Here is a 14,109-nt window from a genome sequence, read left to right on the forward strand (position 1 = left end):
TGGTGTTTTATTCACACACACGGGCTCCACAGCCGAACCTTTCTGACTGCCCGTGCCCGTAGTCAGGCACCTAGCCTTAGTTAGCATTACACAAGCAACACAATTTTATAACATTAGCATGAAAATGAAGGCAATTCCTCATTTGTTTGAGATTTGAGATTTCCAAAAACAAAGGAATCTAATATTGCGTTTTTTATGTTTGGAAGCTCATTTCCTGTCGCATAACTGGAAAAGCCAGTTTTTGACATTTCTCTGACATTCGGAAAAATACACAATTTTAAAAACTGGTGTCTAGTTTATAATGACCACTTTAAGTACAAGTTGAAAGTGAAACTGGGGAAGGCAGAGTCTTGCTGTTACGCCGTCACAAATCAGACGTGTTAAAAAGACGTATAAGCCTATGGACCCCTATGGTTTAACGTATCGATACTTGTGGATGAAAAATTGATATCATCCAAGGGGGGATCAATAAATATCGTAGAATTGATATAATTATACAGCCCTACCCCTGAGGTAATTTTCCACCGCAACAATCAAACTTCCCTATTCACTCAGTTCCACATGACAGGATTTGTTGACGTGTGCTTGCGCATTGTAAAGGAAAGAGGAGATGGCTGCACATGCAGGCTGCGAAGTGAGATACAGGTTTAAAGTGAAATAAATGTACAATATGAAAACAAACAATGTCAAATCATATTCTTGACCAGAGCTCTGCCGTTATGTTTTTGTTTGTCTTTTCTAAAATAGCTGCAGTTTTGAAATACATTTTTTGGAGTTGAACTCTTTAATTTATTTAAAATGCATGTTTTACTGATGAGTAGCTGGTATTTTATTAAGTTGTGCTCTTTCCTCCTCCTATATCAAATCCTGTGCAGACCAACAGGTACAGATTATTTATCCGTTTCTAATATCTGCAGCAGGTCATCTGGACCTAAATGGTACATGACTCATTTAGACAGAATGGTTTGTCCTGCATCTGGACCCACAAGCTGGAAACCCAGTTTTGTGTTCGGGTCTCCCCCCCTCCAACTTCATCTCCCTCTGGGAACCATAAACCTTTCATGGGAAAATGAGAGATTCAGGTGTACCGTTTATGTCCTGTGGTTTGTTGTTGACTCTTTCTGTAACAACACACAGCAGTTATGCCATCACTAAAGTCCGTCTAGCTTTGTGTTAAATGTTATCCTGTTAATAGCTGTTATAACCTTATAGTCCTGAGTCTAATAGCCTTCTAATTTTCATTGTTTAACCCAAGCATTTGTTGTCCATGCCCTTAACAGCTCTGTTTACTATTTTAGAGACATGACCTTATATGGAGAACAACGGTGCTCCTTCTTTTTCTAATTCTAATTATTCTAATAGAATATGTCCCAAGTTTAAAGAGAATATGTATCTTCGCTTCGTTATATGATCATTTTTTTGTTAACTGCCAACTATCCCACAGCATCGTACATCCATGGCCCAAACTTTCTCTTCTTGTGATAAATTGTTGTTGCTGCTCCAGGCTGGCGTCCGAGCTTCAAATACTACAACATGTGGGTTTCGCTTGCTGGAGCCGTGCTGTGCTGTGTGGTAATGTTTGTCATCAACTGGGCGGCTGCTCTACTCACTAATGTCATTGTTATGGCTCTCTACATCTATGTGAGTCACAAAAAGCCAGGTGAGTTCTTGTTTTTGCAGATGTGACAAATAATGTGACGTATTTCAGTAAAACTGTTCTCTGCATGCCATCCTCGGGACCTCTGCACTAAACTGCTTAAGATGTTTGGTTGTTTGTTAAATTTACATATTAACAATATCTAAATGTTCATAACAAGTGAACTGGCTGTGGATCAGTAAGAGTAGAGAACAAATACAGGTCCTTCTAAAACAATTAGCATATTGTGATAAAGTTCATTATTTTCCATAATGTAATGATAAATATTAAACTGTCATATATTTTAGATTCATTGCACACCAACTGAAATATTTCAGGTATTTTATTGTTTTAATACTGATGATTTTGGCATACAGCTCATGAAAACCCAAAATCCCTGTCTCAAAAAATTAGCATATTTCATCCGACCAATAAAAGAAATGTGTTTTAATACCAAAAAAGTCAACCTTCAAATAATTATGTTCAGTTATGCACTCAATACTTGGTCAGGAATCCTTTTGCAGCCTTCAATGCGGCATGGAGGCAATCAGCCTGTGGCTCTGCTGAGGTGTTATGGAGCCCAGGGTGCTTCGAAAGCGGCCTTAAACTCATCCAGAGTTTTGGGTCTTGTTTCTCTCAACTTTCTCTTCACAATATCCCACAGATTCTCTATGGGGTTCAGGTCAGAAGAGTTGGCAGGCCAATTGAGCACAGTAATACCATGGTCAGTAATACCAGTGGTTTTGGCACTGTGAGCAGGTGCCAGGTCGTGCTGAAAAATGAAATCTTCATCTCCATAAAGCTTTTCAGCAGATGGAAGCATAAAGTGCTCCAAAACCTCCTGATAGCTGCTGCATTGACCCTGACCTTGATAAAACACAGTGGACCAACACCAGCAGCTGACATGGCTCCCCAGTCCATCACTGACTGTGGGTACTTGACACTGGACTTCTGGCTCTTTGGCATTTCCTTCTTCCCAGTCTTCCTCCAGATTCTGGCACCTAGATTTCCGAATGACATGCAAAATTTGCTTTCATCCGAAAAAATTACTTTGGACCACTGAGCAACAGTCCAGTGCTGCTTCTCTGTAGCCCAGGTCAGGAGCTTCTGCCACTGTTTCTGGTTCAAAAGTGGCTTGACCTGGGGAATGCAGCACCTGTAGCCCCTTTCCTGCACATGCCTGTGCACGGTGGCACTGGATGTTTCTACTCCAGACTCAGTCCACTGCTTCCCCCAAGGTCTGGAATCGGCCCTTCTCAACAATCTTCCTCAGGGTCCGGTCACCTCTTCTCGTTGTGCAGCGTTTCGTGCCACACTTTTTCCTTCCCACTGAGGTGCCTTGATGCACCACTCTGTGAACAGTCTATTCATTCAGAAATTTCTTTCTGTGTCTTACCCTCTTGTTTGAGGGGTCAATGATGACCTTCTGGACAGCAGTCAGGTCAGCAGTCTTACCCATGATTGCGGTATTGAGTAATGAACCAGGCTGGGAGTTTTTAAAAGCCTCAGGAATCTTTTGCAGGTGTTTAGAGTTACTTTGTTGATTCAGATGATTAGGTTAACTGCTCGTTCAGAGAACCTTTTCATGATATGCTAATTTTTTGAGACAGGGACTTTGGGTTTTCATGAGCTGTATGCCAAAATCATCAGTATTAAAACAATAAAAGACCTGAAATATTGCAGTTGGTGTCCGATGAATCAAAAATATATGACAGTTTAATTTTTATCATTACATTATGGAAAATAATGAACTTTATCACAATATGCTAATTTTTTGAGAAGGACCTGTATGCTTTTTTTCAGTGGTGGAGAAAGTACTCAAAAAATTTACTTAAGTAAAAGTACAAATACACAGACAAATATGTACTCAAGTAAAAATACCACATTAACATTTGTACTTAAGTAAAAGTAAAAAAGTACTGGCTTTTAAAAATACTTAAGTATTAAAAGTAAAAGTATTTGCTGAATGGATTACCTAATCGCTAATATCATTAAGTGTACCGATCATATTTAATTGTAATACTTTACAAATGTGCCATTTTAATGAACAATGCCACAGATAAACCATGTTTTTATTGTGTTTACTCTGTAACATAGAATCACATATCTAAGTCTAAACTATGAATCGTAATTTCAGGAATGGAAACATCTCGTCTCCTGTCCTAACATAACATAAACTTCACTTTTTTTGCCACTACTGGCATTTATTTTTTCAAAAATCCAAAAGAAAGGGGATGGAAAGAAGGTGTGTGGGAGAGGACAGGCAACCAAGGAGCCAGTAGCAGTGTTGTAGTCAAGACCACCTACGCAAGACCAGCCCCGTTCTACGCGACACAAAAAAATTTACTTTTACCTATTAAAATTGCTTTTCAAATTAATCTGAAAGATCCACATTCCCATAAAAATATTAAATACTTAGAGCTGAAATAAATTTAATCAGTAAAGATCTGTCCAGAAGAATCGGATCGTTCCTGAATGACATATTACTTGGTCACAGCGTTGTCCCATATATGCGACACCTCAGTCAACACCTCCACACAATAATTCAGCGCATGAGTGACAACTTTTTTTCATCGCAGATGCAACGTGTGTCTCAGTCAGTACAGCTAGCTTTGCTAGCATCACGTCCACAGATCTTACTTTTCTTTAAGCTTTCTTTCCAAGTGACGCTAAAAGTTGGACGAAGTCCCACCGTCCGTGAAAGCGTAGCGCTGCTGATTTTACATGTTGCCATATCAATTTATGCAGCGCTATTATATTACTAATGATTTGACGGACACCGCTCCGAGAAAACAACTGCGCATGTCTTGGAGCTTGCGTGCGAGTAAAGGGGGAGGCAATGGGTGTCACCTTAAATCCCTGAACTTCACATTTTAACGGAAAAAAAGAGCATTGCAGCTTGGATGTAACGAGTAACGCGACAGTTTTGTAGAAATGTAGTGAAGTAGAAAGTACAGATACTTACTGTAAAATGTAGTGGAGTAAAAGTAGAAAGTACCCATTATTATAAGTACAGATAAACGAAAATTGTACTTAAGTACTATTATATTACTTAAGTACCACTGCTTTTTTTTGTAAAGAAAAACACTCCAATCAGCTCATAAAGTTCTGCTGACAGCAATATCAGTTCATCCTCTGAGGATGAGGACAGGAGATCAACTTCTCATTTCTGTTGAGTAAGACCGAATTGGACCAGATTCTCCAGTGTTCCAGAAAAGTTGTTCAGAATGTAGCTTTGCTGTTGGAAAACCAGAATTTGGAGGAGGAAAAAATGTTTTCTAAGTAACATGAAGCACTGATCTGTACCCCGCTAAACACAAAGCTGGGAACACACATGTGTGTTCACACAGTTTGACATGCAGCTACACACACAGAGTAGGCCTTTTCTCTGACTGTAGCACTGCATGGGTCACATGGCCTTTAGCTTGGCAGTCTGATCCATAAACACATTGACTAACTCAAGTGTCTTTTTGCCTGCGTGTGTCCGCCTTTGCAGATGTGAACTGGGGCTCGTCGACCCAGGCTCTAACCTACCAGCAGGCTCTGGCCCACACACTGCACCTCAGTGCAGTGGAGGACCATGTCAAGAACTTCAGGTATTGCAGAGGAGTTGCACTTACTTTCCCTAAACATCTACAGTATTTTCAAAACATAGGATGGAGCATTGATAGAACTACAGATACTAGTTCTATCATATTCAAGAACAGTTTACTGTACATCTTTATTAAAATGCTTGTTAACATGCCAAATCTTTACATTCTTATTCACTTTGATCTTTAAAAAAGCTGTTCTGGCAAGAAATTTGCTGTACATAGTTCTTGATGGAAATAAGACAATGTCGTTATAACAGAATATGTAAACTCCATGCAGAAAGATACCAGGTTGGGATTTGAACCCAGGACCTTTCACCGTGCAGCATGTTGGCTGTCTGTATTAGATATTAGTTTTTTAATTAAGATGATTACGTTATGTTGTACTGCCAAGTTGCTTGTGGTTAAAATTCATTAACTTGTTCAATGATCAGATTGTTGGTTAAAAGTAAGCAATGCCTGCAATAAAATGAACTCTAAATAACTCTCAAGCTGACAGCAAAGGAACACTTCCATTGTAGTTTGGTCCACTCAGGACAAAGCCTAGGCCACAGGATTGTCACCATACAAACATTTCAATCTTGTTACAGATACCAAGAGAAATGCTCAATATCATTTTTTGATCTAATGGCAACATTTTGTGAAGGAACATACTTCTTTCTAGTTGAGAACAAAAATATGATTAATTACAATATTACAAAATATTAGCTTCCTTAATTAGGGGAAAACCAATAAAAAGGAGATAATTAAATTGTTTTGAAAAATATTAAACCAAACAAGAGTCACTTTCCTGTTTTACAAAACGACAGGCAAAATGTCTACACAGCAAACTTTGCCAAAAAACCCACTTAGACTAAGTATTAGTCTGATATTGATGATCGGATGGGCATCAGTACGTTTACCACAATTGTGCCTTGGAAGCATCATAAACTAAGCTTAAGAATGGATCACCATTGATGATGGTAAAATTCAGTGCAGCCACCTGCTACTCCTCTGCCAGTTCTGGAGGCAAGCGGGGAGGGCATGAGGTAAAGAAAATGGGAATGGGAGACGAGCATCTACATAGGGCACCTCCTTTAACCATGGCGTCATGCAGCGCTCCTATTCCGGTATTCTTTGCCGGAGTTTGCAGTACCCCTAGTTGGTAAACTACTTATATTTTTATACAATTCAAACTATCTAACAAACTGAAAAAATCAGTTTTGTCACACGATTGCGACTAACCACTTAAAAAGCCATTTCAGAGTAAAGAATTGTCTAGTCGACCCCTTATGTAGATATTTTTACCATAATTCCTTATCTTCACTGAGTGCTTCCATTTGGCTGTCAATTTGATGTTGATGTAGTCAATTTTACAACTGAGGAGCAAGTACAGAATCAATTTGTATTAAAGTACATTCTGTTCAAAACAAACATGGATGTGGCACATTAAAAACCTTTTAAGTGTAGACAAAAGTCTGGTTCATGTGGATGTATTCAGCAGCAGCGTTGTATAATTAGGGTCTTTCTGGAAACTTTGCTGAATATTTTCTTTGCTACAGCATTAGGGTAGGTTAAGGGTTGTTACGGTACCTACGTTTTGCTGCTATGATTATCAGTCTCAGACTTGGCCCCACCTTCTTTTGTGAGATTGTTAGCCACATTAGGTTTAGGTCAAAACAACTGACTTGTGTGGAAATGACATTGCAGTGCTTTCCAGATTAATTGGCAGAAGAAATAGTTCCTTTGTGGCAAACTACTGAACCTTCTGCTTTTCTAGCAGTACTAGAAAAAGCATTACTAGAAAAGTTATTAATGCACACGCTTGTCTTACTTGTACCAGTAAAGATCTAATATACTGTTAGTCCTGAAAGTTTGGGTGCACACAGCACAGTAACAGGGTTGTTTTTGTGGACTTATTGGTAACCATGTGGCACTGGCTGTTCCCATGGTAGCACAAGCAGGGATTTAAAGGCACCTCGTGGTGCTTTCAGAATGACTTGCATGTCCCTCTGAGGTGCTTGTCTCTCCCCCCTTCTTTGCTTCTAATAAATCCCTTTGCTTAAGTATGTTCTTTGAAGTGCGCTACTCTGCCCCTAATTTGTGTTAAGATTATCCCATTAACTGTGTGAAGGTCACAAAAAAGTCAGCAGATCTGAAAACTTCTAATCTCATAAATGTCTGCACAAAAGATGTGCTGACATCTTTTGTGCAGCACACCAAAATTAAAAATGCTTGTTAACATGCCAAATCTTTACACACAGTGTTAGCATTGCTAACACTGCTAACATATTGTTAGCATTGTTAGCATGGTTTGTTCTGTTTTCCTTTGAAGACCGCAGTGTTTGGTGATGACAGGGTATCCCAACTCTCGTCCTGCTCTCCTGGATCTTGTTCACACCTTTACAAAGAACGTTGGCCTTATGATCTGTGGCCATGTCCGCATGGTGAGTTCTGTTTTTTTTCCTTTTTTCGTGTTTCTAAAGATGAACTGGGGGAAATTATTGACGATTGAAAACTGTAAGTATGTTCACAATAAAAGCTTGTGAACGTACTTAATGTTTTGGACATGTAATGGAACGGGCTAATTGTCACTCTAAACAATCACATCTATTAGCAGGAATGTTGGTGTGAAAGGAGCAACGTTCCCAGTCCTGCTCGGTCGTTCGACTCCTTCCACCACAAAATGTCAGCTTTTATTTTCACAGTAGTGTTAAGTGATTGAAATTGTTTAAAGATTGTTAATGACTCTTGATCTGAGGACGCGCTCTGCTGCTGGCTATGGTATCGTTGCTCCAAGTTTTCTGCTTGATCAAAGTTTCCTGCTGTCATGAATCTAACTGACAGCTGAAACATGGGAAGTTTTAAGGTGAAATAATACAGCATCCTTGCAAAGAGTCTCAGAGAGCGCTGGGTTCTACTCTTTTCACTTTACTATATTTTTTTTCTTTTTCCATTTTGATTTTATATAATCTTTAAAACTGTTTCTAAGATGGTTGAATCAAATCAAACCTTATAGTCAGCTCTGCTGTCCACTTACCTCCATGTGTGACATAAATCTCAGCAGGTCTGGGGTCTTTGTAGATGTTCTCGTGTTACCCAGATTTTTGTGAGCATGCAGAGGGTGGAAAAACAGATGGAAAAATATTGGGGGCCAATCCAAAGGAGAAGATGATTAAGTACAACGCTCCCTCTAAAATCTTTGCCAACCAAATCTTTGTTCTTGCTTCATCCATGTTATTCTACCTTTCAACCGTATGGACGGTTTGTTCTCATGGAAGTGAAAGACATTTGTTCTCACCATGTATTGAATAAGGGACTGGTGGTCCCTGTCCTCTTTGACCTCTGATATGAAGGAAACTAGACAATTCTGGCGCTTTCTGAATGTCTGTTTTAATCTTTGACTCGACCTGTAGACAGTTGCTTTAAACTTCCAACAGAAATTTGTCATTTGTTATAAACGCTATATAATAAGATCTGCTGTAAACCTGTTGCCACTGGAGCTGCACTGTCTACAGTGGAGTTTGAAAAGCCTTCATGTTTTAGTTTTCCACATTTCAGAAGTTTTGATTCAAGTGACAATTATTTCTGATCTCTCAGGGAATCCGAGGGAATAATTGATCAGGTGTGATGCTGCAGCAGGGAAACTGTTACAACATACAGGATAATGAGACCTCTGCAATAAAAACATCAGTTATCCATAATTGTAAAGAAGTTGTTGTGTTTGCATGCTTAGCAAATCCCCTGCTGCACATAAATGTTTCGCAACTGAAAGGCCTTGTTGAGCAGATGAATGCAGCCTCTGTGCTGTTTTCACTGGCAGCAGCCTTCTAGCTGTGGTCTCTTGTTTGCTCTCCTGCTTGGTTCTGTTGCTTCCATTAGGTATGAAAATGAACTTGGCTCAAGTTAAATGGCATAAACATTCCCAGCTAATAGCATTACACTTTCCTGGCTGAAGAGCTGGATTGTTGGCCCTTCAGCGGGTTCACCCGCCCTTCATTTAAAAAAATAAAATAAATAAAAAAAGTCTAAATTAAGGTTAATTCATAAAATCATAATTTTATACTGTTTACATTATATGTCACATTAATTTGCAACATCCCATTAGTTTTTCCATGAGCCATAACTTTGAGCCGAAGGGTAGATTAGCTCAGTATTTAATAAGCACAAGATGTCTACATGGAGTTATGCATCAGCAGTGATGAACGGAAGGTTCTGTTGTTTTCCAGCAGGGCTATAGAAAGCCAAACTTCAAAGACCTTGCAGCAGATCAGTCCCGGTACCAGCGCTGGCTAATGAGGAATGAGACCAAGGCCTTCTATACACCAGTGTTTGCTGAGGACCTGAGACAGGGTTCCCAGTACTTGCTCCAGGTGAGAAACTAGTTCAGTTTTCCTAGCCTCTATTTGTCTGTGTGCAGCAATTCTTGAAACATTACCTTAAGGTTTGCTGTATTGGTTCTTTAACCATTCCAACAAAAATGCTGGTGTTTTTATATACTTATTTCCTAAGATGATAAATAAATAAAGCCTTGACATAATTAAGGAGTTGGCTAAAGTGAGTGTCAAGAAAGTCACTGAATGCATTTGGATCATTTTTTGTTCCCCAAGACAAAAATGGCAAAATGAATGCCAAATATTTATATCCAAAACATGAGGTACATATGCTTAAGGAGGCAGCTAACACCTAGCACACAGTGCTAACAGAAGCAGAATACTGTTAAACCGTTGGCCAGGACGTAATTATCAACACACTAAATTCATGTCTAAAATTAATGCTCTTATTTTAGCGTTATTAGCAGCTTACCACTTTGCTGTGTCCCTCATTTCCATAGAGATAAGAAATTGACCCTAAATCAGGCGACGTCTTTCAGAAAATCCCTCTTGACACTGGCGCAGGTTGCTGAAGTACTCATGTTCAGACTTTTCCCACTGCGGGAACATTCCTGAGAAAAATAAAATTTGACAAGACACTTCAAAGAGGCTCTGATGCCGGGGGCAATATAAGGAGTTGTGTGTGCTAATACGGGCTGTAATTGAACATTTTGACTCACTGTTTGTAACTTCAGCATAAGTGAACTTGGACTACAAAATTACTGCGAGGAAAAAATAGTAAATTGATGGATTCACAAATTTGATTTTCTGAAAGTCATGACCTTGTTTGGCAGTTCTACAGCAAATGCGGTGACATCATAGACAAGAAAAATGTTATAGGCAAAAGAGAAAAATTAACAGACTGAAAAAATATAACCCAAAAAAATATAAAGATATCTACAGAGAACCGGGAGAAAATAAGTAAAAAAAATGTTTTACTTCTATGCATCCACAGTACACAAAAAATGTATTTAAGGGACAAAAAAGTGGATTTTCCATTATATGTATCCCCCTTAAGTCCAATTATTAAATCCTAGCAATTTTGAAGGTTATTTTTAATGGTGAGTCATCAGTAGTACTAAACCTTCGAACTCAAATGCTAAAGCTGAAAATGACTAGTCCATGTATTAATTAGGTTAATCCACAACTTGCCCCCAAAAAATAAGCATGTAACTGAACACTGCTTTCATTCGAAAGAAGCATTTCCAAACTTGTTGCTCAAAAATAAATGTTTGTTATACTTTGAAATGGCAGTTTAGTGGATGGCATACAGTCTAAACCAGCGCTTAGCTGCTGCCGCTGGTTTAGGTGCTACTGCCTAAACCAGCGGCAGGGGGCGCCGGTGGAAATTTTTTCAAAAGGGGGGCGCTAGGATTCCTTTGGGGGCCGTTTGTTCGAAGGTAAACTTTCCACCTTATATGCACAACAATACCAGTTTGAGCAACTTGCTGAAACTGTGTTGTGTAACATTAAAACATGCATAGCTGCAACCGTATCGATGGTAGCTGCTCTTCTCCTCAATGTTTGTAGCTTCTTGGCGCAGCTCCGCGCTCCTGCTACTGGTAGCTTCACCGCATCAGTTCAGCGTTACACCGGCTGATGACGTTGATGTGATTCACTTGTCTGGTGTCTGATTTTCAAATATTTTATGTTTTATTAAGGATTTTTGTACATATGTTTTGGCAGTGCCATGATCATGTCAGAAAGTGTTTTAATGTTTGTCTGGATGCTGCCCTCATCCATGGAAGGACAGCAGAAAATTGCTCTTATAAACATGTCACGATACCCTCACTGTGTATCGCTCAGAAAAATGAACCCATTTATATAAAGAAATTCCTCCATGGGGGATACTTTGATAGAGAGCGTGATCTGGTATGAAACGGTAGCACCACAGCACTTTTTAATTTTAATCATCAGAATACCGGAGTTTCAACACAGTTTCAGCAAGTTTGCTTTTCTCGTGATTCCCGACAACTCCACGGGTTAAAAAAAAAAAGACGAAAAAAAAGTTTTGCACGTTGCGCAAAACTTTGAAACAGGAGTACCGTGACATAGAATGGAGCAACGAACTATTAATATATAAATCAATAGACAGGTCTATATAAAGATATAATCCATGTTCCTGTCCCATATTTGTATGGCATTAAAAGGATTTGGAACTTTTGTTTTTCTACTGAAAGCTCTGGTTTGCACAATAAATTTTATGGATGATACTCTGATGTCCCATTCTCCTGAAGGCAGCACAGAGCTGCACCACCAGAAACTCACAGAAACACTGAAGAGAGGAAGAGCTATGATTGACATAGTTGGAGTTCTATCCATGCTTTAATGTTACAGAGCTCAGTCTTTTTGCAAATAGTTAAAAATTTAAACTGGCATTGTTGTACATAGCTTTTAGCTGGTCATTTTGTGTAATATTTATCTAGAAAATGGCACAGAACAAGAATACTTTTTCCACTCTGATTGGCTGCTGTGGGGCCTATAATTTTAAGTTGAATGTCCATTCATTGCATTTTTCTGACGCCTGTAAAAATAATTTCTATTCGCATTTTTTTTTTTTTTTCCTCTGGGAAATTATTTTGACAATAACTCCAGAAACTACCATAAAAATCAAACATCAACAATAATAAAATTATATTCAGTGCAAAGTAGCCTCTTTGATGGGGGCGGTAAGGGACCTGGATAATGAATGGATAGGGGGGTGCTGGCCCAAAAAAGGTTGAGAAACACTGGTCTAAACCAATGCAACCAGTCATACTCGTAGTGCTTGCTGCGGTTCTGTCTAAAGCCACATAAAAGTGAGGGTGATGTTCAGCGATTTGAACTTTTATTCTTTCAGGCTGCGGGTCTGGGTCGTCTCCGGCCAAACACACTGGTGCTTGGCTTCAAGAATGACTGGAGAGATGGTGACATGATGAATGTGGAAACTTACATTAATATGATCCAGTAAGTAGGAGCACCTAAAGCAATACTTACATTACAGGTCGATTTTGAACTGAGGCTTTTTTTTTTTTATCAAGACTCAATTTTACTAGGCTTTTTTTTTTTCTGACTATAAATAATCAAGACACATGACACTTGATATTATTGATGCCATACTTATCATCAAAAACTAGTCAGATCTCACCAGAACTCCCATTCCTCAGAGCTGGAGCGCCGATCTCGCTCAAACGACATGGCTCTCTCTCTTTCCCTTCTTCTGACCACATTAAGAGAAATGGACCACACCCTGTCCTCCAAATCTGCCCCCTCTGCTCTGTCATTTCGCCATCCCTCCACTGGAATGGCAAGAATGGCATTATTGATGCCATTCTTTGGTATCTTGCTTCTTTTTACAGCTAGATAAAGATTATCTTTTTACCCCTATTAATAAAGGGGGCATTATGGGATAATTTGCTTCAGTTAAAAAAACAGGTGCACCAATCAGAATTTTTTGGCAAATTTCCAAACCCCAGTTTTTGTAAAGCTTTGACCTGCCAACTCCCATTTCACTTTTGCAGTTATTGTATCAGAAGATCATCAAAATGGAGAGCAGCTATGGTTAAATGTGGTTAATATTAAAACAAGTAGAAAACAAAGTAGGGTTGAAGGTGCAGGAAGAACAGTACAGCTCTTGTAATAATGCAATAGGTAGCAATTTTTTCTCGTGACTGAAGCTTGAGATTGTGTATGAAAGACTTGGACTAAGAGTTCATGAAGGGTGGGGATTTTAAGTCTAGACTAGACCTCACAGTTAGAAATAGTCCTGTTCTGCATCAGTGGAGCTAATTAATGTATGTATTAAGTTATGGACTCTCAGATTTTGTTTTAGATTTTTTTTTTTTTTTTTTTATGTAGCCGTGGAGGCAGACATGCTACAGTGTTGGGTTTAAATCAGTTTTGGGTTTTTTTCTAAGGTTTTTTTTTTTTTGCTCTACTTGCCTTTATTTCACAAGCCCAGTGATGGCTTAATGCAGTCAATGACGCTCTTTTCTGACACCATGTGTTGATTTTTTTTGGCCTCCTCAGTGATGCCTTTGACTTCCAGTATGGTGCTGTTATTCTGCGGCTGCAGGAGGGGCTGGATGTGTCTCATATCCAAGGACAAGGTATCAGACCCCTGCCACTAGAGCCTCTTTATAAAAAACTTATTCCCTATTCCCCATATGGCCAGTATGAACAAGGCATTCAGAATTAGACACAAAATAATGAAATCCCACCCATCACACATTCTTTTAAAATTCTTTAGTGTTGTCTATGTGCAACATAGCGCAAATTTCTAAATAGGCATGTCTAAAATTTAGAGGAAGCTTTACACACAATCATGCCTTTGCATGATTGTGGAAACATCATGCAAATGCATTTCTGGCTGGAAACATGCAGCTAACCCCTGACTGGAGCTTCCACTTGAAGACCTTTTCAAAAATAATCTGGGAATATCCATTCTGACTTTAGTTGAGCTGAACTTGGGTAATTGGCAACAATTTGATTGATTACTGCCACTTACTGTTATTATTATTATTATTATTATTATTATTAGTGGACCATGAAA

General features: G+C 39.0%; 1 protein-coding gene across 3 annotated transcripts in view; it reads left to right on the forward strand.

Moving 5' to 3' along the window:
• The window catches only part of slc12a2 (solute carrier family 12 member 2), an 82,607-nt gene that overhangs the window by 40,916 nt on the left and 27,582 nt on the right, over positions 1 to 14,109 (forward strand). For 2 of the 3 annotated variants that reach the window (XM_008423068.3, XM_008423065.3), the window contains exons 14-19: positions 1,505 to 1,660; positions 5,133 to 5,232; positions 7,541 to 7,652; positions 9,438 to 9,578; positions 12,418 to 12,524; positions 13,587 to 13,666. In XM_008423068.3, coding sequence (XP_008421290.1) covers positions 1,505 to 1,660; positions 5,133 to 5,232; positions 7,541 to 7,652; positions 9,438 to 9,578; positions 12,418 to 12,524; positions 13,587 to 13,666 — 696 coding nt within the window. Of the gene's footprint in view, positions 1 to 1,504; positions 1,661 to 5,132; positions 5,233 to 7,540; positions 7,653 to 9,434; positions 9,579 to 12,417; positions 12,525 to 13,586; positions 13,667 to 14,109 lie in introns of all 3 variants that reach the window. The other variant, XM_008423064.3, reaches the window with a different exon arrangement.

The sequence above is a fragment of the Poecilia reticulata genome, chromosome 12, assembly GCF_904066995.2.
Source record: "Poecilia reticulata chromosome 12, P_reticulata-male-v2, whole genome shotgun sequence".
In the NCBI taxonomy this organism is placed as follows: domain Eukaryota; kingdom Metazoa; phylum Chordata; class Actinopteri; order Cyprinodontiformes; family Poeciliidae; genus Poecilia; species Poecilia reticulata.